Genomic DNA, 21,885 nt, shown 5'->3' with positions numbered 1-21,885 from the left:
GGATAAACGTAGGCTAGCATGCATTGTGCTAAAATAAGGAAGGATGGGGGATTCCAGGATTCCTGCGTGGTCAGATCAGGGCACAACACCATATGGAATGTTAGGTTAAGATAAAATAGGCTAACATGTGTTTGTGTTGAAATAAAATAGGAGGGGGTGTTCGACGGGGCTTTGCCTTCGTGGCCAGGTCAGTGCATGACACCCTATGGTAGGTTAGGTTAAGAATAAGTTAGGATAGCATGTCTCTGTGTTAAAACAGGAAAGGATGGTAGGGGGAGGGGCCTGAAGGCTTTTTTCTCTGGTCAGGTCAGGGCATGACACCATATGGGAGGGTAAGTTATGATAAAGGTAGGTTAACATGCTCCTGTGTTAAAATAGGTAAGGATAGCGGGGCGTCCTGGGGGCTTCGTCCCGGTGGCCAGGTCAGGGCACTACACCCTCCTTCATGATAGGAATGGAATGGACTACGAAGCATAAGCCAAAGGCCAAGTACTGGGACCTGTGAGGTCATTCAGTGTTGAAAGGGAAACTGAGAGTAAAATGTTTTTTGCAACCAGTAAGGAAGGTTTGAAATGGTGCATCCCTGTTGAAAAACTGATGAGATAAAATGTCCAGCCGCAAGACAGATATGGAGGTCAGGGGATACAAAGGAAGGGATAGGGATTTACTCCACAGCCTGATGAATTATGCTGAAAGCGAAAAGTGGAAGTAGGAGTCTTTTCTCAATCAGTATAGAAAGCGAGTGCCATTAAAATACACATAACGCTAACCATACCTGAAGAGATATACACTGGGACTTCTTCAAGCAATACAATATGAAGACAAATAGTAAATGTATCCTCTCAGAAGCGCGCGATCATATAAATGCAACGCTTCTTTGTGGGTAACATTTTTTTCTTTTTTTTTTTGTCATTGAGAATAATACAGGCGAACTCATTCCGATTGTTGCTGTTGCAGAGACTAGAGTAATTTTTAACAAAAGCCTGGGTCGGGTCAGTGTTAGGTGGTACTGGAATCAGGTACTCCTGAATAATTTTCACATCATCAGCAGTGTTCATCCAAACTGCAGCCTATTCAATATGTGTATTATGATGGCACTCGCTTTTTAGACTGATTGAGAAAAGACTCCTACTGCTACTTTTCACTTTCATCATTATTTATCAGGTTGCAAAGTAAAGCCCTACACCCTACCCTTTCCTTTGTATCCCCTGACCTCCATATCTGTCTCTTGTGGCTGGGTTTTACTACCCATTTTGTGATTTCATCACTATTTTGCCTGTGATTTTAGTCATTTTTTGTAATGGCAGCGCCCTAGATCGAGAAAAATGTGGTGAAAAAAGACTGGGAGTTATTTAGGTTTTAGATATAGTTTTCTTAGACGTATGTGGCTTCTCCGAGATTATGGTCAGCGCGGCTCGTTTACTGCATAATTAGATATGTATGTATATATATATATATATATATATATATATATATATATATATATATATATATATATATATATATATATATGTATGTGTGTGTGTGTGTGTGTGTGTGTGTGTGTGTGAAAAAATTCTAACTATTGCAGTTCTTTATTTAGGGTAGGTCACAGCAGTCGCGAAAACCAAAACGGTGTTGGTAAATTCAGTGTGCGATAATTTTTAATTAAGATAATTGACATTAAGTCAGCCACCTTCCCCAACACCACTTGCTATTCATACATTAAGAAAACGGCGTCTCTTCTAATGTTGTGAGCAGTCCGTACCTGTGCACCAGGAAATTTTATTTTGGTGGCTAATTTAAATGGCATACTGTAACTTTAGAATTTAATTATTTCAGAAAACAAACTTTGAAAGGCAGCCCTCCAAAATACGAGCTTTCAGAAAAACTAAGCAGACCCTATCTCATTTACCGTTATTGACCATCACCCACCCATCCCCTACCACATCCCTGAACGCCAAAACGACAAACGGATTTCAATGAAATTTGGCACGATTAGAGATCTTAGTGGGAAACCTTTAAAGCCAAAGTTTCATCCCGAACTGTTGAATATTTCCAGAGTTATAAAGGGCCAAAGTCGGGGTTTTTGTGTACTCCGGGTGGTTGGGCTTTACTAACCTCCAAATATCGTGGCGGTTGATATAATATGACGCTATACATTTAAAACTATTGAGCACATGATTGATAAAACTGTAAAATTGGCTTAATATCATTTGGTAAAAGATAATGTCTGTGTTGTCTCCTAATAAGCACACTAAATATCCTGTGCTGTATAGTTTCAAACTAGATATTGAAGCTTAAACGCATTGAAGAATTAGGGCCTACAGTAGAAGGTTTGGAATTCTTTAACAATCAGCGTATATTAGTCTGATGCTGTTTTCAAATTGATGTTAAGAAAGGTAACCACTGAAGTGTCAAGGCATGTCGTTATCTTTATCATTATGTACAGCATAGTTTATCTTTGTTTTCCGCAAACCTAGTTAGGCCAGCTTTTTGGATAAATTTCTCACCCTATGAATGGTTATTCTGATTACTAGTAAATGAATATTTATAAAATGTATAAAAAAATTAAATGGATAAAAAAATAAAAAATAAATTATGTGCTACAGGTAATAGTTGAATAAGATCATTAGCCTCCTTACAATGGGTTTCCCGGGTTCAGGATCTAGGCTAGCCTAGGCCTAGCCGCCACCCGAGTTAGGTGGGATTGGTTATTAGCGTAATATATGTTCGGACTGGGAAAGTTAAAATACACGAAAGTACTTGGCACTCTGTCTTTTCAATTTGAACTTTCCCAGTGGCTTCAGCTAATAAACAAAATCACGCGCTTACTTTTGTGATTTCATAGTAATATGTTCGGACATATAGTAGCATATTTTCTTATAGGTCTAGTTTAACACTATGATGCCTGTAGGGGCTCTCCATCATATTTGAAGTGCTCATTGGTTTTCGATCAGTTCTCTTTTCCGAGCGTGGAAGGGGCCTTCCCTTTTTCAGACACTGTGTAAAAGCTCCCTTCTGCTGCTCCATGATTATTATATATCTATATTTGCTGAGCGAAAGGAAAAATACTATATAATATAATAATACTTCTCTAGTCTGGCAATTTAGCAATAATCAAGGAAGGCTACATTACCTGCTTATACTGTACAGTGGAAGTGAGGGAATAAAAGCTTGTAAGAAAAAATTATCGTCAGTGTTGTAGTATGTTAGAGAGAGAGAGAGAGAGAGAGAGAGAGAGAGAGAGAGAGAGAGAGAGAGAGAGAGAGCAGCTTTAGTCCGAATGGCCGCCAGAGATTATTACCATATGCGGTAATGTTAGCTATTGTTCTGGTACATGATCCCCTCCTCCTCTAGGGTCATCATTTGGATGTCTTGATCGAAATACATGAATGGCCAAGTTTTACCTATACACGAAAATATGAAAAGGGTTAAACAGATTTGACATTTCGTAAGGTTGCATTTTAAGCATCGTACACGTCATCGTGTTTTTTCCTTGACATCCAGAACTACCTCTTTACCTTGATCAAATGTTTAACCATTAAATTAGGTCTTTGTTGGTTAAAAGAGCACTTTTAAAGCTATAGAGTCGTAAGAGAAATTTTAAAAGATCATTGGATAAAAAAACTCATGCTAGACGCTACTAAGCCCAAGGTTACCGAGCCATAGAAACTTGATAGTACTACAATACATTTCCTTAAAACTTCGGTATTTAGACCTATAAGGAAAAAAAAGAAGAAGGAAATTGAACACAGTACCACAGTATCAGAAACAGATAACCGCAGATCGAAGTGGAATTGAGAAAATAAAATTTGTTCTGTGCTTTCAAGATCGAAAGATGGAAGGAATCAACTTTCCAAGTAGTGAGACCTGTCGTAGCCATGCAGAGCATATCACTGATATTTTACAATGGGCCTAATAACGGGGTGTCTACAATAAAAATGCGTTACGTACTAATAGTATTACACTCACCAAAAGCCACAGTGAAGAACGTAAAATTTTAGTGATAGACAAACGTAAAAGCTCCAATTAGAACAGATGAGACAGATGTAAAAACTCCAGCCACAACAGATGCAAATAGTACTAGATGCCTCAAGTTGGGAATACTAAAACTGTTTAGCTTGCCAAAGTGCAGGAAATTCATTGCTAAAAAAAAAACTGCCATTAGCGCATTTTGAGAAATATATTAAATTAGACTTAAAACGTAACCGAACAAACCTTTAGTTCACGCTAATGAAGAGGATAACTTGACAATTGTCGAAACAGTGTGCGCTGTCAGTCTCGCATCCGCTCGCTACTGCAAACGTCTCTCTGCTCTCAAGGTTGACGATCATTCATGACACCAGCTCAAGAGTAAAATGACTCGTAGATAAAGAATTGTTAAGAAAAGGGCCTTGTTAATTACATTAGATTTCCAAAATATTGTAGTAATTGGAAATATAGTAATGGAAAAGTGAGAGACATTTGATTCTTATCTAGATAAAAAAAAATGTTGTTTCGTGAGATAACGGACGTAACTTTTAGTTCAGCAACGAATCTTATTAATATTGAAAAGGCCGGCAAACACTAGGATTAATTTTTATGTATGTTCTTCATTGTTTACGGGAGTGAGAGTTATATATACTCAATTTAATTATCTGGTTCTTATATTTAAAGCATAAATCCAAAGGTAAACAAGTAATTTAGGTTTTAGATATAGTTTTCGTAGACCTATGTGACCTCTCCGTGATTATGGTCAACTCAGCTTGTTTGCTGCATAATTATACTATATATATATTTACAGTACACATATATATGTATATATGTGTGTGTTACAGTAAGACTGTGAAACCCAGGGATTTCACGAAATCCCTGAAGTTTTCAGGGAATTCGTGAAATCACCATTTCACTTTGGAGCTTTTGATCCCCGAGGGGCTAGTACTAGACACGGCGAAACAATGTAGATGAATCACTATTTCGCCGTGTTTAGTACTAGTCCCTCGGGGATCAAATGTCATAAATAAATTGGTGATTTCACGAATTCCCTGAAAATTTCAGGGATTTCATGAAATCCCAGGTTTTCACAGTTTTACTGTAACACACACACACACACACACACACACACACACATATATATATATATATATATATATATATATATATATATATATATATATATATATATATATATATATATATATATATATATATAAAATATACGTTATATATAAAATAAAGAAACGAAACACTGGAGTGCTGCGAGGCCTTTCGACGCTGTGCCCTTTACTTGGCGTCGAAAGGCCTCGCAGCACTCCAGTGTTTCCGTTTCCTTCGTGGATTTTATCTTTATTTATATATTCATCACGTTCCATATTTTCGTGATTCAGTTATATATATATATATATATATATATATATATATATATATATACATACATGTGTGTGAAAACTTTCTAACTATTGGGGCTCTTTATTTAGGTTAGGTCAACGATCGCGAAAACCAAAACCGCGTTGTAAGTTCAACATGTGTGATCATTTTTAATTAAGATAATTGAGAGTAAGTCAGCCAGCCTCCCCCAACACCACTTGCTATTCACATACATTAAGAAAACGGCGCCTCTTCAAATGTGCCTGAGCATCAGGAAATTTTATTTTTGTGGTTAATTTGAATGACATACTGTAACTATAAAAAATTAATTATTTCAAAAAACAAACCCCGAGCCTTCAGAAAAACTAAGTATCACGGATGTATTTTTTACCCTTATTACTCCACAGGTATGTTAGGTCCCTCACCCACCCCCTACTGCATCCCCTGAATGCCAAAAATCGATATCTGGATCTCCGGAACAGTTGACCGGATTTCGGTGAAATTTGGCACCACTGGAGACCGTGGTGGGAAACCTCTAAAGCCAGAATTTCATCCCTGTCAGTTGAATATTTCCTGAGTTATAAAGGGCCAAAGTCGAGGTTTTTGTGTACTCCGGGTGGCTGGACTTCACTAACCGCCAACTACCGTGCCGGTTGATATGACTTTCCTTTGTCTTTGTGGTGGTCGTAAATGAGCCACAGTGATCGATTTTGGCGGATTTTCGGTCAGTGAGTCGCGGGCGATGGCCCTCGCAACCGATATGCAGTTTATGCGTTTATGATGATCATTAACATATCCATAACTGAAATTTCCAGTGGAGGCATTTTTCATGTGGATGATCAAATTTCAGAACTGCTGGGTAAGGAAGGTGTTTTTAAGAGAAACAAGTTCGATAGAAAGAGATTCGAGATTCAAGCCGCATTCACGATGTATTATGTTGTTGCATTAAAAATAAAAAACTTGTCTTATAAATTACAAAAACAAACAACAAACAAACAAATGGATTGTAATGAGAGATTTTGGAAGGATAAGGGAATGTTTCAATCAGGAGACGTATATGTAAAATATGATTATATGGGGCAGGGTTCAGTTAGCTTTAATATTAAAACGAAAAGGAAAATTACAATATCAGAAATCTTGGTGGAATGGTAACTTTGGTTCATTCGACCTAATTGCTCATAGAAGACGTGGTTCAAGGAACTGGCGAATATGACCTGCGTGGTTTTGATGAAGTAAAGGAAACGCTCATTTAAATAGAGGTAAAAAGAATCAGTATACGATACTATTCTCATAAACCTTTGCTTATGTAGGGGGGTAGTACCATCGGTGCACCTCGTGCGGGCCACTGTAGGCATTACTTAGGGTTCTTTGCAGCGTGCCTTCTTCCCCTAGCTGCAACCCCTTTCGTTCCTATTACTGTACCTCCTTTCATATTCTCTTTCTTCCGTCTTACTTTCCACCCTCTCCTAACAATTGGTTCATAGTGCAACTGCGGGGTTTTCCTCCTGTTACACCTTTCAGGTCTTTTACTGTAATTTTCCGTCTCAGCGCTGAATGATTTCATTGGTCCCAGTGCTTGGCCTTTGGCCTAAATTCTATATTCAGTTCAATTTATGTGGTGATTGGTTGCCTTATGTATTTTAAAAGCTACCGGTCAAAATGTTTAGAGAGAGAGAGAGGGTAGAAGTTATCCCCGAGTACGGTTATCTTTTCAAGGAGCATTTTCCTTTGTTTTTTTTTTATAAGTCTTGTCGACAAACACTAGACTTCCAGGGATGTGTGACGTAGTTTTAAAATAATATCTGTAGCTTCACTATTGGTGTGCTACGGTCGAGGTTTCTGTAGAGCACCGTATTCCTTCCAATTGCAAAGGAAATTAAAAATATTCAAACTTTTTAACATAAATGTGTTATAGGAGTATTTCGAGACTTTTTGTCACATAACAGGCACGAAATTATCCTACAGATTATCTACGAAATTCGGGATTTTAATGAACGAACGATTTTTTGATCTGCTCAGAGAGAAAACAGATTCAGGCGCTAAGTGAAGATTAGCAGCATTATAATTATATATTCAAACGTAGGTAACGAAGGTTTTGCCAGTTACGTCCAAGCGCAAGAATGCATTCGCTAGTTCATATCGACGAACTGCTGAGGTTCAGAAAATAACTTTAAATCTTGTCTAAACTTGTCTCTCTCTCTCTCTCTCTCTCTCTCTCTCTCGTAGTAGTAGTAGTAGTAGTAGTATTCAGAGTTGTTATGCATTATCTCTTGTTTACACCTAGGAATGACTCTTTAGATGAATTCATATACTTAAGTTAGACGGTGCATAGAGTTTAATGCCGTATCTATTCAGAAGTAGGAGACACGGCTATCCAAGAAAACTATAGACACCAGGAGCGTTAGACAATAAGGGTCATTAGGAGGTCCGCTAAAAACATAGTAAAGATGAACACTATTTTTGTTATCATTGCCATTGATGTTTACTGGTCGAGTTGTATTTTTGTTGTTATTAGTGGTAGCATCATTATATTATAATTGTACCATGTGTGGAGTCCTATTGTCATTATATTATTTTCTATATATCCTTCTTCGGAATTTGAACTTGAATCACTTTAACAATCTCAAAGATTGGGTATCAGATTTTCAAATAAAACGGGACTAAAACTGCAGCCGTGAGGTTTCCATCCATCCAATAGAATATTCTAATGCAAAATGGAAATAAAAAAAAACTACCAGTGCTTGGGTAGATTTCCCAATAGAGCTGTTTCTTATCTTTCCCTCGCTCTCTCATGGAAATAAGTCTCAAGTTGTCAGAAGTCTTTCAGCACCTCTTCCCGTAGGGGGTAATGCCGTCAGTGCACCTCATGCGGTGCACTGTAGGCATTACTTAAGGTTCTTTGCAGTGTCCCTCCCTTAGGCCCCTAGCTGCAACCCCATTTCTCTCCTCTTACTGTACCTCCGTTCATATTTTCTTTCGTCCATCTTACTTTCCACTCTCTCCTAACAATTGTTTCATCGTTTCCTCCTGCTACACCTTTCAAACCTTTTTACTCTCAATTTCCATTTCATCGCTGAATGACCTTATTTGTCTTAGCGCTGGGCCTTGGGCCTAAATCCTACATTCTATCTTTTCATCACCTCTAAAATTCTCACTGATTATTATTATTATTATTATTATTATTATTATTATTATTATTATTATTATTATTATTATTATTATTATTATTAATTTCAGTGCACACCAGTGGATATTAATCCGCGATTCCTCCACCTGACCTTGAATAACCTTGGCATTTCGAACCTAAGTCAAAGTAGAACTATGGGGAATGAACATTACAAAATGACACTTTTTATTTTTTTCATCACAGCGATTCCCTTCCACACCCTCTCGTACAAACAAATAAAGTTGGAAAAACACTTGGCATCCAAGTTCCGTAAGATTCCTAATTGCTAAGAGTTCAGTTCGACTTTACCTGCCTATAAAGTTTTCATTTTCTCAGTATTTTTTCCATTCTTCTTCTTCTTCTTCTTCTTCGTCTTCTTCTTCTTCTTCTTCTTCTTCTATTATTATTATTATTATTATTATTATTATTATTATTATTATTATTATTATTATTGATGTTGTTGTGGTAGTTTTTTGTTATTCTTGATCTTTTAGTATTATTATTAGTATTATTATTACTGATGTTGTTGTGGTGGTTTTGTTGTTATTCTTGATCTTTTAAAAGTTACTATCAAAATCATAATTTCTTTTACACTATTACTACTATAATGCTACTACCCTTGCTATTATTATTATTATTATTATTATTATTATTATTATTATTATTATTATTATTATTATTATTATTATTATTATTATTATCACTGTGAATAGGGTACCTCTGAAATATCTTCGACATCTCGTATTAGCCCTTGGATTTTATGCCGGGGCTAACAGAGGTCTTTTTCATTTCAAAACGTGGTAAAAGAGAAATCCAATTTTCGGAAGGCTTTGCCCCTAATGCTCAAAGGTACGATGTCGGTTTTCTGGGACGAGGAGTCGGCCGTAATCACTGTACATTAGGGGAAAACAACCTGTGTTCATCCCTGGGAGCTTTTGCTTTAGAAGACTAGATCGTGTTAGAAGGCTGCGACGCTGCAATACTCTCTTTTTATTTGTCCAGAGTGAACGGAAGGTATTTAGTGTTAGGATAATCTGATATCCACTTTAGAATAAATTAATGGTAATGTATTATAACGCTTCTAAGTCAAATAATAAAATAGGAAAGAAGACTACCAGTCATAGCATTAAGTACGTAAATGTTGGTAGTTGGAAAAAAAGATTAAAACCAAATTATGACAGATTTAACTAGACTGATCCAGTTGAGGGAGAATGATGGATCTTTCATGGACACGGAAATTCATTATTTTTTCAAATCGAGAGAGAGAGAATTACTTATTTTTCTGTGATAAATTGAAAACCCCTTTTGTGGGAGAGAAGGATACTGATATGCAGTTATCACAGCAAGCATTGCCCGTAGTTGATGCTGTGTCATATAAAGGTAAGTTCTAAAAAAAAATGCTCAGAATGCTAACTAGAAAGTACTTGAATGTAAATGGAGTATCAGTCACGTCTTTACATTGACAACGCTACCAGCTTTTCTGTATTTCAGAGATACACACTTCTCATTTCCATTACACTGCTGTAAAGGCTTTACAACTTTGCTTTTTGGCAATTTTTTTTTTCCGCCTTAGAGGTAAAATTCCAGATCAGTTTTTCTTATCTTGAACTAAGTGTCACGATAGTGAAATTTTTGTGAAAATTTACAGATTTTCCAAGATACCTTTGACCTTTTTTCTATTTCTGTGTTAGTCTACTAATATCCAGGTTTAAGGAGCAAAAAGCTTTAAACAGCTTCAAACTTTATATACGATTAAGGCGTCTTGAATTTTGTACTTATGCTTGCAAGCACGCACTACACGCGTGATGAGGAGATTTTGCCGGTCACTTTTCTATTACGTCATTGAGATAGGCTACTTTATAAAAATACTTATGCAAGTATGAATATACCTAACCTGAACGTGTATAATCATGTGACTGTATATTATGCTGAGCGAGCTGATATAAATTTTGTCAGTATTCGAGTAAAACCATGTTCTTAAAATAGTATTTTTAAAATAGGCTAACTCAGAGAGTACATTTACAAATTTTGGTGTGTTACTTTCATTGGACAAATATACAAGGAAATTTATGTGACCAGTATTAGACCATATTTTATAACCTGTGTTTGTCAAAGCAAATGAGGGCACAGATATTTATTACCCCCCAAAAAAATCAGTTCCTGCTCTGCTATCAGTATTCTATTTCGTTTGTTTTTCTTCAGCGGTACTATATTTTATGAGCCTAAATCCAAGGGCCAATAAAATCCAGATCTCAACACACAAAATGGAAATCAACCAAAATACAACGAAATGTATGACAAGTTACCTTTCATTACATGTGTAGTCACTACACGAGAACTCAAATTGATAAACAGGTTGAATGAAAATCATAAGGAAAATGTTACAAGACAAGAGATGAATTTGAATAACAATTATAACGCCATTGAAACAGATTTTACTCTGCTAGTCTGCGTTGGTGATTACATGTAAAATCAGTAATTAACACCTGAGAAATTACAGGTGTTAATTGTGGTTTTAAACAGGTCGCTGTGGACCACTTACGATCTACTACACAGGAGACACTTCAATTCAAAATAATTCTGAAAAATACTTCAAGAATCGACCAACAATAATATTCATGTCTAATATTAATAATGAAAACATTTCTCATAACTTGAATGTTTTTCCCGTGATTTCACAATGTTCGTTGGCCTCTCGTCAACCAGGTCATATTTCATTTGTGCTCATTATAAAAATATGGGATTTTGTTTAGCCGTGTAATTAGACTAACATTACTTAATAAGCCGGTTAAAATATCAGCAACAGAGCGTTGATAATTTTTTTTGCGATTCTGTATCACCAGGAAACCAAAAAAAAAAAATAAGATATTTTTCGATTCTGGTACAGTTGGAAAATCTTGCATGATTATAGTTTTACCTTGAACTGTGTTTTACCTTGAACTGTGTTTTACCTTGAACTGCGTGGAATCCTTTATCATTTAAATTTGATCGAATTCAGTTAAATTAAATTTACGGAGATCTTGCTTGAGTAATTTCAGCTTTTGTTGCGAGGCGACCCAGACAGTTGAATCCTACCAAATTCAATAATCTTCCCCAGCAAAGCTTTTACTCTGATTTCATGAAGCCAGACAACGCATCAGCAATTAGTTAACATATATGCAACAAAATCATCTTAGAAACATTCTCTCTCTCTCTCTCTCTCTCTCTCTCTCTCTCTCTCTCTCTCTCTCTCTCTCTCTCTCTCTCTCATAAACCGTTTTATACGTGTACAGTATGTGAAAAGTCAGTGTCGATGTATATTTTGCAACTTAACCTAGTTTGGTAAGTTATTAGCATGGTTAAGTGCCCCTGACGAGTCGATTGGTTTAACAGTAAAATTCGCGAAGTATTATGGATTTACGTAATTGAGCTGAATGATCCGTTATCATTATGTGCCTCGAGTCTGGCAAATTGTTATCTGTTGTGAGTGCTGAACTTTAAAAGTTATTATAGGCATGATTGTAAGCCTAGTAAGTCTTATTCATTATTACTAAGCCAGAAGAGTGTAATCATGATCTAGCAAATCATTTAGGATGAAGATCTTTTTTTATAGTATATGCTGGTCATAAAGTTCCTAGAAAAGGTTGTGCGCATGCGCACTGATCCTCTTGAGCTGGTATCGGTTTATACAGATGCTCTGTTATCTCAAAGATTTCCACCTTCAAAATTACTCGGTGACTATCAAAAATGTTTTGAAATGGTTGAGGCACCTAACGAATTGTTCGTTCATAAAAAATTCAAGCTAATATTAGCAATGGGCAACCCTTTGTTTAAAAGACACTGGTACGATTTCAGTCGGGCCACCATACGTTTGCTTTTATTTTCATAATACTATGGAGTTTATTGCATTCTTAAAATGCCAATGTATTACAAATTATTGTGAGAGAGAGAGAGAGAGTATCTAAAAGCAATCTGCGCTCTCTCTCCCTGTGAGCGTAATAGCCGGTGTACGTATGCAAACCGGCTTTTATTAGAGAACCTCCGTCGACAGCATATGCATTCACTGCATTGCTTGTGGCAGTCCTATGCAATATTACGGTTATATTCATTTAATACAAATTGTCCCCCCGAGCGCTGTCCACAGATATTCATTTCCTATTAATGAATTCCATATTTGAATAGATCAAAATATATGATCAAGGAATTTATCAATAGCCTCCGTCGTTTGGCATTCTTAGAATTTGGATGAGAGTAATTATTGAGGTAAGGATCTCTGATTTATTTTGCCATTTTTGTTTTAGTGAAATAAAAAAAATTGGCATTTATCCTGTCGTTTTTATCGGGTTTGCTCAAATTTCATTATCCAGCCGTGTTGATGTACAGCATCTGTAAGTTGACAAATCCTTTTTCAGAATATACTTATGTACGCACTACTACTTTTGTACATGTACGCCAATGTATTGCTTATCTTTTAATACTAATAATTTATTTGTTTATCTTTCAAACTAATTATTTCTGTAATTTTTAAAGTTTTTTGGAACCTCATTCCAGCCTCGGCAAAACATCTACGTCCCTGAATACCACTGCAACGGAGAGAGAGAGAGAGAGAGAGAGAGAGAGAGAGAGAGAGAGAGAGAGACTGTCTTAAATCCACTTCAGTAAATTGAATAAAAGAAAAATGCCATAATCCACAATATCATTGTGGCTTCATAGTTCCTTTTTTCCTCCTTAGAAGGGTAGTGCCGTCTGTGCACCTCACGCGGTGCACTGTAGGAATTACTTAAGGTTCTTTGCAGCGTGCCTTCGACCCCTAGCTGCAACCCCTTTCATACCCTTTTCTGAACCTCCGTTCATATTCTCTTTCTTCCATCTTACTTTCCACCCTTTCCTAATAACTGATTCTTAGGGCAACTGCGAGGTTTTCCTCTCGTTACACCTTTCAAACCTATTTTACTCTCAGTTTTCCTTTCAGCGCTGAATGACCTCATATGTCCCAGCGCTTGGCCTTTGGCCCAAATTCTATATTCTGTTCTATAGCTCCATTTCTGTCGATATCGTTGAGACCAGAGATATTCCTCCCTTCTACTGCAAGACATTATGATTACTGTTCTTAGCAGAAACAGTAGTACGTTCAAGTATCTCTGTACTTAGGTTTATTTCTCCCCTAGCTACGACGCCCGCGACAAGATAGACAGGGGCGAAGTGACGGGGGGAAGAAGTAACCGAATGTCTCTAGAGACTGGAGGGACGTCGCTGGTTATCCGGGAGGTGCGGAAGAAAGACCAGGCCGAGTACAGGTGTCGCGTTCACTTCCGGATGTCTCCCACTTGGACGCAGCGACTTCTGCTCACGGTCCCAGGTACTGTATGCTTGCTGAACTTTTGCAATAACTAGAGTTGTATTGAATTTGTAATTTAGTGAAACACCGCGAGGGTAAAATGACATTTTCTGGATCTCTAGTGCGATTTTATGTCATAGCAAAATTAGAAGTATTATTTTAGGTTCAATTAATTGATTAGACAGTGAAGACTGACGTTACAACGACCATAGGAGTTGATGTCGGAATACATCGTTTCTCAGTAATACAAAGAAAAATATCATGAAACGAATTTATCAAGGTAATAACATTCATGAAGTTCATTGGTATCTATAAATACTCTCACGTTAAAACCTAAACTTGTTTTCAAATTTATACAGATCACATGACAATGATAGAAAAAACAAGAATTCTAAAAGAGCCGCTAGTTAGGAAATTTGGAGTTAAACCTCTTCTGCGTATCACGAAAGCCAATCAGCATAATTTTTCGGAGTGAGGTTGATCATTAGTCCAAATTCTTACGGTTCCCTTGTAATGGAGTGAAGTATAACATGAGATCGAGTCTGGCTGAATTTCTTTTTCGCAGGCATAGTTATATTGGTGCAGCCTGAAAGGGTTTTGCAAAATGGATAGAAAGGGGGGCATATAAACATTGCTACTTTTAGTAAATGTTCAACTTAATCACTCCAAAAATTGACATGTTGGGGCACGTAAAGGATTTTCCTTCCACATTTGTATGCAAAAGCTCGTGGCCAATAAAACAGACAGGAAAACAATAACCTAGTACGTAACACATTGTCTTATGAATACTACTTTTTCCTTTTCAATTTCCGCTGTTACGAGCTGTTCCGATGATGAATATTTCTGTGGTGACAAGGGAAATTACCGCTTCACCCTTTTCATTTGAATATTTCCAAATGTTTCCCATTCCTTTCACTCAGATTTGTATTTTATATGCTGAAAACGAATGTAAGAACTTAAATATCAAATTTTATTTCAATGTTGAACTCGTTTACAGACAATTTTTAAAAATGAAAAAAAAAAAAATACGCTCAAACACTAAGGAAAAAATTAGCAGGGAAAATACTGGATTTTATCTTTCATTTTACTGCGTTGCAGTTGTGGAGTTACATAATCTCTTTCAGTATGGCACTCTGTACAAATATGATTTATTTGAATACTTGGGTAACAGCATAGCTTTGATTTCATTATTTCCTATTTCTGCTTTCAGAAATTGTTATGGATGTGGAACTAACCGATGGGACAGGGCGTCCTTTGGAGGGACCAAGAGTTGGACCACTGCCTGAAGGATCTTCCCTTGTCTTGGCATGTCAGGCAAATCATCGTGAGTAATCTCTCTCTCTCTCTCTCTCTCTCTCTCTCTCTCTCTCTCTCATATATCTCTATGTACACTTCTTACACACACACACACAGTATATATATATATATATACATACACACACACACACACACACACATATATATATATATATATATATATATATATATATATATATATATATATATATATATATATATATATATATTATATTTCCATATAAAATCTGTCCAACTTCAGGATTTTTATACAGTACATATGCATTCATATTTGACTGTACAGTTCAAGGTGCTCGATTCGGCTTCTATAAAATAAAGTATTTTGTTTTGATAACTTACTTTCTTCATCTTGGTTACCAATACTTTATGTAGTCCTGACCGATTCGTGTTTAGAATGCAGATCTGGTATTTAGTAGGCTTCATCTTTTTTATCTACTCGATACAACTGAGTCTGAAATAATTATTTTCGTTAGTGACCCAGCTTTACACCTATCTCGATCATATTATTCTCCGCTATAAAGTGGCCTATTTCTTTCTTATTTGTTGAAATATTTGCACCACTCTCCGTTCCAGTGAGCTAATGGAAGTCTTAAATCCCTGAATGAAACTGTCGAGTGAATTTCTGCCGGCATTCTTTAGAAGTTTCTTTCTTGTTCTTTACTTTCAAAAGGGAAATTGTCTATCACTCCCTTCGCTGAATCTTGCTTTTCTTTGTTCGCCTGCTTCTTTTTCTTATCTTCAGGAAAAGACCGTCTTTTATAGTGCTGATACTATGTGTTATATGTATTCACAACGTAACGGTTATGAATTGAAAGTTTAAAAAAACATATCCTCTGTTATCTAAGAACTTTCTTTTAGTATTGAATGAATAGTTCCATACACTTGAAAAACAGGAAAAAGAAGTATAACAATAAATTTATTTCCTTTTGTGTCGATAAAATAATGGATAAGTTGACAACGACCATAATATTAGTGAGACGTAGAAAAGGGGAGCGTCTCGTATTTTAACAATGGAAGAAAACAAGCTACGCTCAAGCTGCTCGTCACTTGAGCTGCTTGTCACTTGAGCGGATTAGTAACTTGCGTTGTGCTCTTGTCACTTCTGTTAGCTGCAACATGCCTGGAAGGTGAAAGCACAATACAGCAACACATTACCCAATGTTGCATCTAACACTTGTCTAAAGAAATAATTCACTGAAATAAAAGTAAGTTTAAGTTTATTATTAGTGAAAGCGAAAGTCTATTCAGCTCTGTTAATGAGAGATGGAATAAAATGATCAATAATTGTAAACAAGTTCAAAATAGATACTAAGAATAAACATTTAAAAACATGACTTGGCAAAACTAATTCCTTGAAAGAGTATTGTTCAGTCCTTTGATCATCTCGTACAGGTTTGTTACGTGATGAGTGTTAGAAAGTTGAAGTGGTATTATGCAAATATAGATAAGGCAATAAATAAAAAAAAACAGAAAACAAATGAAGTTTGTCTTCCAATCACAAAAACATATTAAGCTTCACTTGTCCTTACTTCAGATCCCATCAAATCCAGGTAGAAAATCCAGCACAATTGATCATGAATTACTTTACTGAGAAGATAAGAAAAGACAACAGGGATTTTGCTGGTAGTAACTTCGCCTCACGTTGTAAATATATGAAGTAGCAATAATAACACATACTAACATTAACTGCTAAAATAATAAGGGATATTGTTCTAGGTGCAATTACTGCCATAGTTACCTTTTAACCCTTCACAGGAGCTTCATAAGTTGGACACCGTCGCCCATTACCTTTCCTTTTGCGTAGCTCATACTCAATAAACCGGCGGACTTTGGTGTTAATTTTCGGGCCATTTCATCAATTTCTGACTTCACTCCCTTCTCTCTCCACCAAACTTCCAATTTCTATATTATATTTTCACCCATGTTTCTTCTCTTATGTTTTGTGCTTTACCAAAACCCCTCAGATTACTATTTAATCTGTGGTAGTCTTGTAGACACCTTTTTATATCTCTGCATTTCTCTGTCTCTAATTCCATTTGACTCGAGGTATATTCATCTTTTTTGTCATTCATGCTAAAAACAAAGGAAAACAGTTGATAGCAATGAAAACGGAACAGGTTCAAGAATCTTTCAAGATATTCCTTCTTTCAACTCGTGATTTATTCATCCCCTGTTTCATAAATGCTACAAGCTTCCTGTCTTGGTTTATTCTTCTCCTGTTACATAAATGCTACAGGCTTCCTGTCTTGATTAATTCTTCTCCTGTTTCATAAATGCTAGAGGCTTCCTGTCTCGATTTATTCTTCTGTTACATAAATGCTACAAGCTTCCTGTCTTGATTTATTCGTTTTCTTTCCCATAAATGCTAGAAGCTTCCTGTCTCGATTTATTCTTCTCCTGTTACATAAATGCTACAAGCTTCCTGTCTTGATTTATTCTTCTTCTTTCCCATAAATGCTACAAGCTTCCTGTCTCGTTTTATTCTTCTCCTGTTACATAAATGCTACAAGCTTCCTGTCTTGATTTATTCTTCTTCTTTCCCATAAATGCTACAAGCTTCCTGTCTTGATTTATTCTTCTTCTTTCCCATAAATGCTACAAGCTTCCTGTCTTGATTTATTCTTCTCCTGTTACATAAATGCTACAAGCTTCCTGTCTTGATTTATTCTTCTCCTGTTACATAAATACAACAAGCTTCCTCTCTTTATTTATTCTTCTGTTCCATAATTGCTACAAGCTTCCTGTCTTGATTTATTCTTCCTCTTTCCATAAATGCAACAACTTTCCTGTCTTGATATACTCTTCCTTGTTCCATAAATGCTAGAAGCTTCCTGTCTCGATTTATTCTTCTCCTGTTATTCTTCTGTCTTGATTTATTCTTCTTCTTTCCCATAAATGCTACAAGCTTCCTTTCTTGATTTATTCTTCTTCTTTCCCATAAATGCTACAAGCTTCCTTCCTTGATTTATTCTTCTCCTGTTGATTACAATTCTTCTTGATTTATTCTTCTCCTGTTACATAAATACAAAATGTCTTGATATATTCTTCCTTGTTCCATAAATGCTAGAAGCTTCCTCTCTTTATTTATTCTCCTGTTCCTCCTGTCTTGATATATTCTTCCTTGTTCCATAAATGCTACAAGCTTCCTCTCTTTATTTATTCTTCTCCTGTTCCATAATTGCTACAAGCTTCCTGTCTTGATATATTCTTCCTTGTTCCATAAATGCTAGAAGCTTCCTGTCTGGATTTATTATTCTCCTGTTACATAAATGCTACAAGCTTCCTGTCTTGATTTATGCTTCTTCTTTCCATAAATGCAACAAGCTTCCTGTCTTGATATATTCTTCCTTGTTCCATAAATGCTACAAGCTTCCTGTCTCGATTTATTCTTCTCCTGTTACATAAATGCTACAAGCTTCCTGTCTCGATTTATTCTTCTTCTTTCCCATAAATGCTGCAAGCTTCATGTTTTGATTTATTCTTCTCCTGTTACATAAATGCTACAAGCTTCCTATCTTGATTTATTCGTCTCCTGTTACATAAATACAACAAGCTTCCTGTCATGATTTATTCTTCCCCTGTTCCATAATTGCTACAAACTTCCTTTCTTGATTTATTCTTCTTCTTTCCATAAATGTAACAAGCTTCCTGTCTTGATATATTCTTCCTTGTTCCATAAATGCTAGAAGCTTCCTGTTTATTCTTCTCCTGTTCCATAAATGCTACAAGCTTCCTGTCTTGATTTATTCTTCTCCTGTTACATAAATGCTACAAGCTTCCTGTTTATTCTTCTCTTGTTCCATAAATGGTACAAGCTTCCTGTCTTGATTTATTCTTCTCCTGTTACATAAATGCTACAAGCTTCCTTCCTTGATTTATTCTTCTCCTGTTCCATAAATGCCACACGCCTCCTGTCTTGGTTTATATTTCTCCTGTTCCATAAATGCAACAAGCTTCCTATCTTGATCTATTCTTCCCCTGTTCCATAAATGCTACAAGCTTCCTGCCTTGATTTATTCTTCTTCTTTCCCATAAATGCAACAAGCTTCCTGTCTTGATTTATTCCTCCCTGTTCCATAAATGCTACAGGCTTCCTGTCTTGATTTATTCTTCTCCTGTTCCATAAATGCTACAAGCTTCCTGTCTTGATTTATTCTTCCCCTGCTCCATAAATGCTACAAGCTTCCTGCCTTGATTTAGTCTTCTTTTCCATAAATGCTACAAGCTTCCTGTCTTGATTTATTCCTCCCTGTTCCATAAATGCTACAAGCTTCCTGTCTTGATTTATTCTTCTCCTGTTCCATAAATGCTACAAGTTTCCTGTCTTGATTTATTCTTCCCCTCTTACATAAATGTTACAAGCTTACTGTCTTGATTTATATTTCTCCCATTCCATAAATGCTACAAGCTTCCTATCTTGATTTATTCTTCTCCTGTTCCATAAATGCTACAAGCTTCCTGTCTTGATTCATTCTTCTCCTGTTCCATAAATGTTACAAGCTTCCTGTCTTGATTTATTCTTCTCCTATTCCATAAATGCTACAAGCTTCCTGTCTTGATTTATTCTTCTCCTGTTCCATAAATACTACAAGCTTCCTGTCTTGATTTATTCTTCTCCTGTTCCATAAATACTACAAGCTTCCTATCTTGATTTATTCTTCTCCCTGTCCATAAATGCTATCTTGATTTATTCTTCTCCCTGTTTAAATGCTACAACCTTCCTGTCTTGATTTATTCTTCTCCTGTTGCATAAATGCTACAAGCTTCCTGTCTTGATTCATTCTTCTCCCATTCCATAAATGCTACAAGCTTCCTGTCTTGATTTATTCTCCTCCTGTTGCATAAATGCTACAAGCTTCCTGTCTTGATTTATTCTCCTCCTGTTCCATAAATACTACAAGCTTCCTGTCTTGATTTATTCTTCTCCTGTTCCATAAATACTACAAGCTTCCTGTCTTGATTTATTCTTCTCCCATTCCATAAATGCTACAAGCTTCCTGTCTTGATTTATTCTTCTCCTGTTCCATAAATGCTACAAGCTTCCTGTCTTGATTTATTCTCCTCCTGTTCCATAAATACTACAAGCTTCCTGTCTTGATTTATCCTCCTCCTGTTACATAAATGCCACAAGGTTCCTGTCTTGATTTATTCTCCTCCTGTTCCATAAATACTACAAGCTTCCTGTCTTGATTTATTCTTCTCCTGTTCCATAAATACTACAAGCTTTCTGTCTTCATTTATTCTTCTCCCATTCCATAAATGCTACATGCTTCCTGTCTTGATTTATTCTTCTCCTGTTACATAAAAAGCTTCCTGTCTTGATTTATTCTCCTCCTGTTCCATAAATAACAAGCTTCCTGTCTTGATTTATTCTCGTCCTGTTCCATAAATGCTACAAGGTTCCTGTCTTGATTTATTATCCTCCTGTCTATAAATACTACAAGCTTCCTGTCTTGATTTATTCTTCTCCTGTTCCATAAATACTACAAGCTTCCTGTCTTCATTTATTCTTCTCCCATTCCATAAATGCTACAAGCTTCCTGTCTTGATTTATTTTTTTCCTGTTACATAAATGCTACAAGCTTCCTGTCTTGATTTATTCTCCTCCTGTTCCATAAATACTACAAGCTTCCTGTCTTGATTTATTCTTCTCCTGTTCCATAAATACTACAAGCTTCCTGTCTTGATTTATTCTCCTCCTGTTACATAAATGCTACAAGGTTTCTGTCTTGATTTATTCTCCTCCTGTTCCATAAATACTACAAGCTTCCTGTCTTGATTTATTCTTCTCCCATTCCATAAATGCTACAAGCTTCCTGTCTTGATTTATTCTTCTCCTGTTCCATAAATGCTACAAGCTTCCTGTCTTGATTTATTCTCCTCCTGTTCCATAAATACTACCAGCTTCCTGTCTTGATTTATCCTCCTCCTGTTACATAAATGCTACAAGGTTCCTGTCTTGATTTATTCTCCTCCTGTTCCATAATTACTATAAGCTTTCTGTCTTGATTTATTCTTCTCCCATTCCATAAATGCTACAAGCTTCCTGTCTTGATTTATTCTTCTCCTGTTCCATAAATTCTACAAGCTTCCTGTCTTGATTTATTCTTCTCCTGTTCCATAAATTCTACAAGCTTCCTGTCTTGATTTATTCTTCTCCCGTTTCATGCAATAAGCTTCCTGTCTTGATTTATTCTTCTCCCGTTCCATGCAATAAGGTTCCTGTCTTGATTTATTCTTCTCCCGTTCCATGCAATAAGCTTCCTGTCTTGATTTATTCTTCCTCTTTTCCATAAATGCTACAAGCTTCCTATCTTGATGTATTCTTTCTCCTGTTCCATAAATGCTAGAAGCTTCCTGTCTGGATTTATTCTTCTCCTGTTCCATAAATGCTAGAAGCTTCCTGTTTGGATTTATTCTTCTCCTGTTCCATAATTGCAACAAGCTTCTTGTCTTGATTTATTCTTCTTCTTTTCCATAAATGCTACAAGCTTCCTGTCTTGATTTATTCTTCTCCTGTTCCATAAACGCAACAAGCTTGCTTTCTCGATTTACTCTGCTTCTTTTCCATAAATATTACAAGCTTCCTGTCTTGATTTATTCTTCTCCTGTTCCATAAATAGTACAAGATTTCTGTCTTGCTTTCTCTATGAGTCACCGTCTTTTAAAATCGGCCATCATTTGTAAAGATTTAAGACAAACCCCCGTAAGATTTTAATGATTTCCATTAATCCACCACCATTAAAAACAAACGTCG

The 21,885-nt window shown here is 36.2% G+C and overlaps 1 protein-coding gene across 3 annotated transcripts in view; it reads left to right on the top strand.

Moving 5' to 3' along the window:
• LOC136827948 (cell adhesion molecule DSCAM-like) overlaps positions 1-21,885 on the top strand; it is a 250,663-nt gene that overhangs the window by 139,799 nt on the left and 88,979 nt on the right. For all 3 annotated transcript variants that reach the window (XM_067085503.1, XM_067085502.1, XM_067085504.1), the window contains 2 exons: positions 13,642-13,832; positions 15,022-15,135. In XM_067085503.1, coding sequence (XP_066941604.1) covers positions 13,642-13,832; positions 15,022-15,135 — 305 coding nt within the window. The remainder of the gene's footprint in view (positions 1-13,641; positions 13,833-15,021; positions 15,136-21,885) is intronic.

The sequence above is a fragment of the Macrobrachium rosenbergii genome, chromosome 42, assembly GCF_040412425.1.
Source record: "Macrobrachium rosenbergii isolate ZJJX-2024 chromosome 42, ASM4041242v1, whole genome shotgun sequence".
Classification (NCBI taxonomy): Eukaryota; Metazoa; Arthropoda; class Malacostraca; order Decapoda; family Palaemonidae; genus Macrobrachium; species Macrobrachium rosenbergii.
Note: the sequence above shows the minus strand (reverse complement) of the source record. Positions and strands in the feature narration are given on the sequence as shown.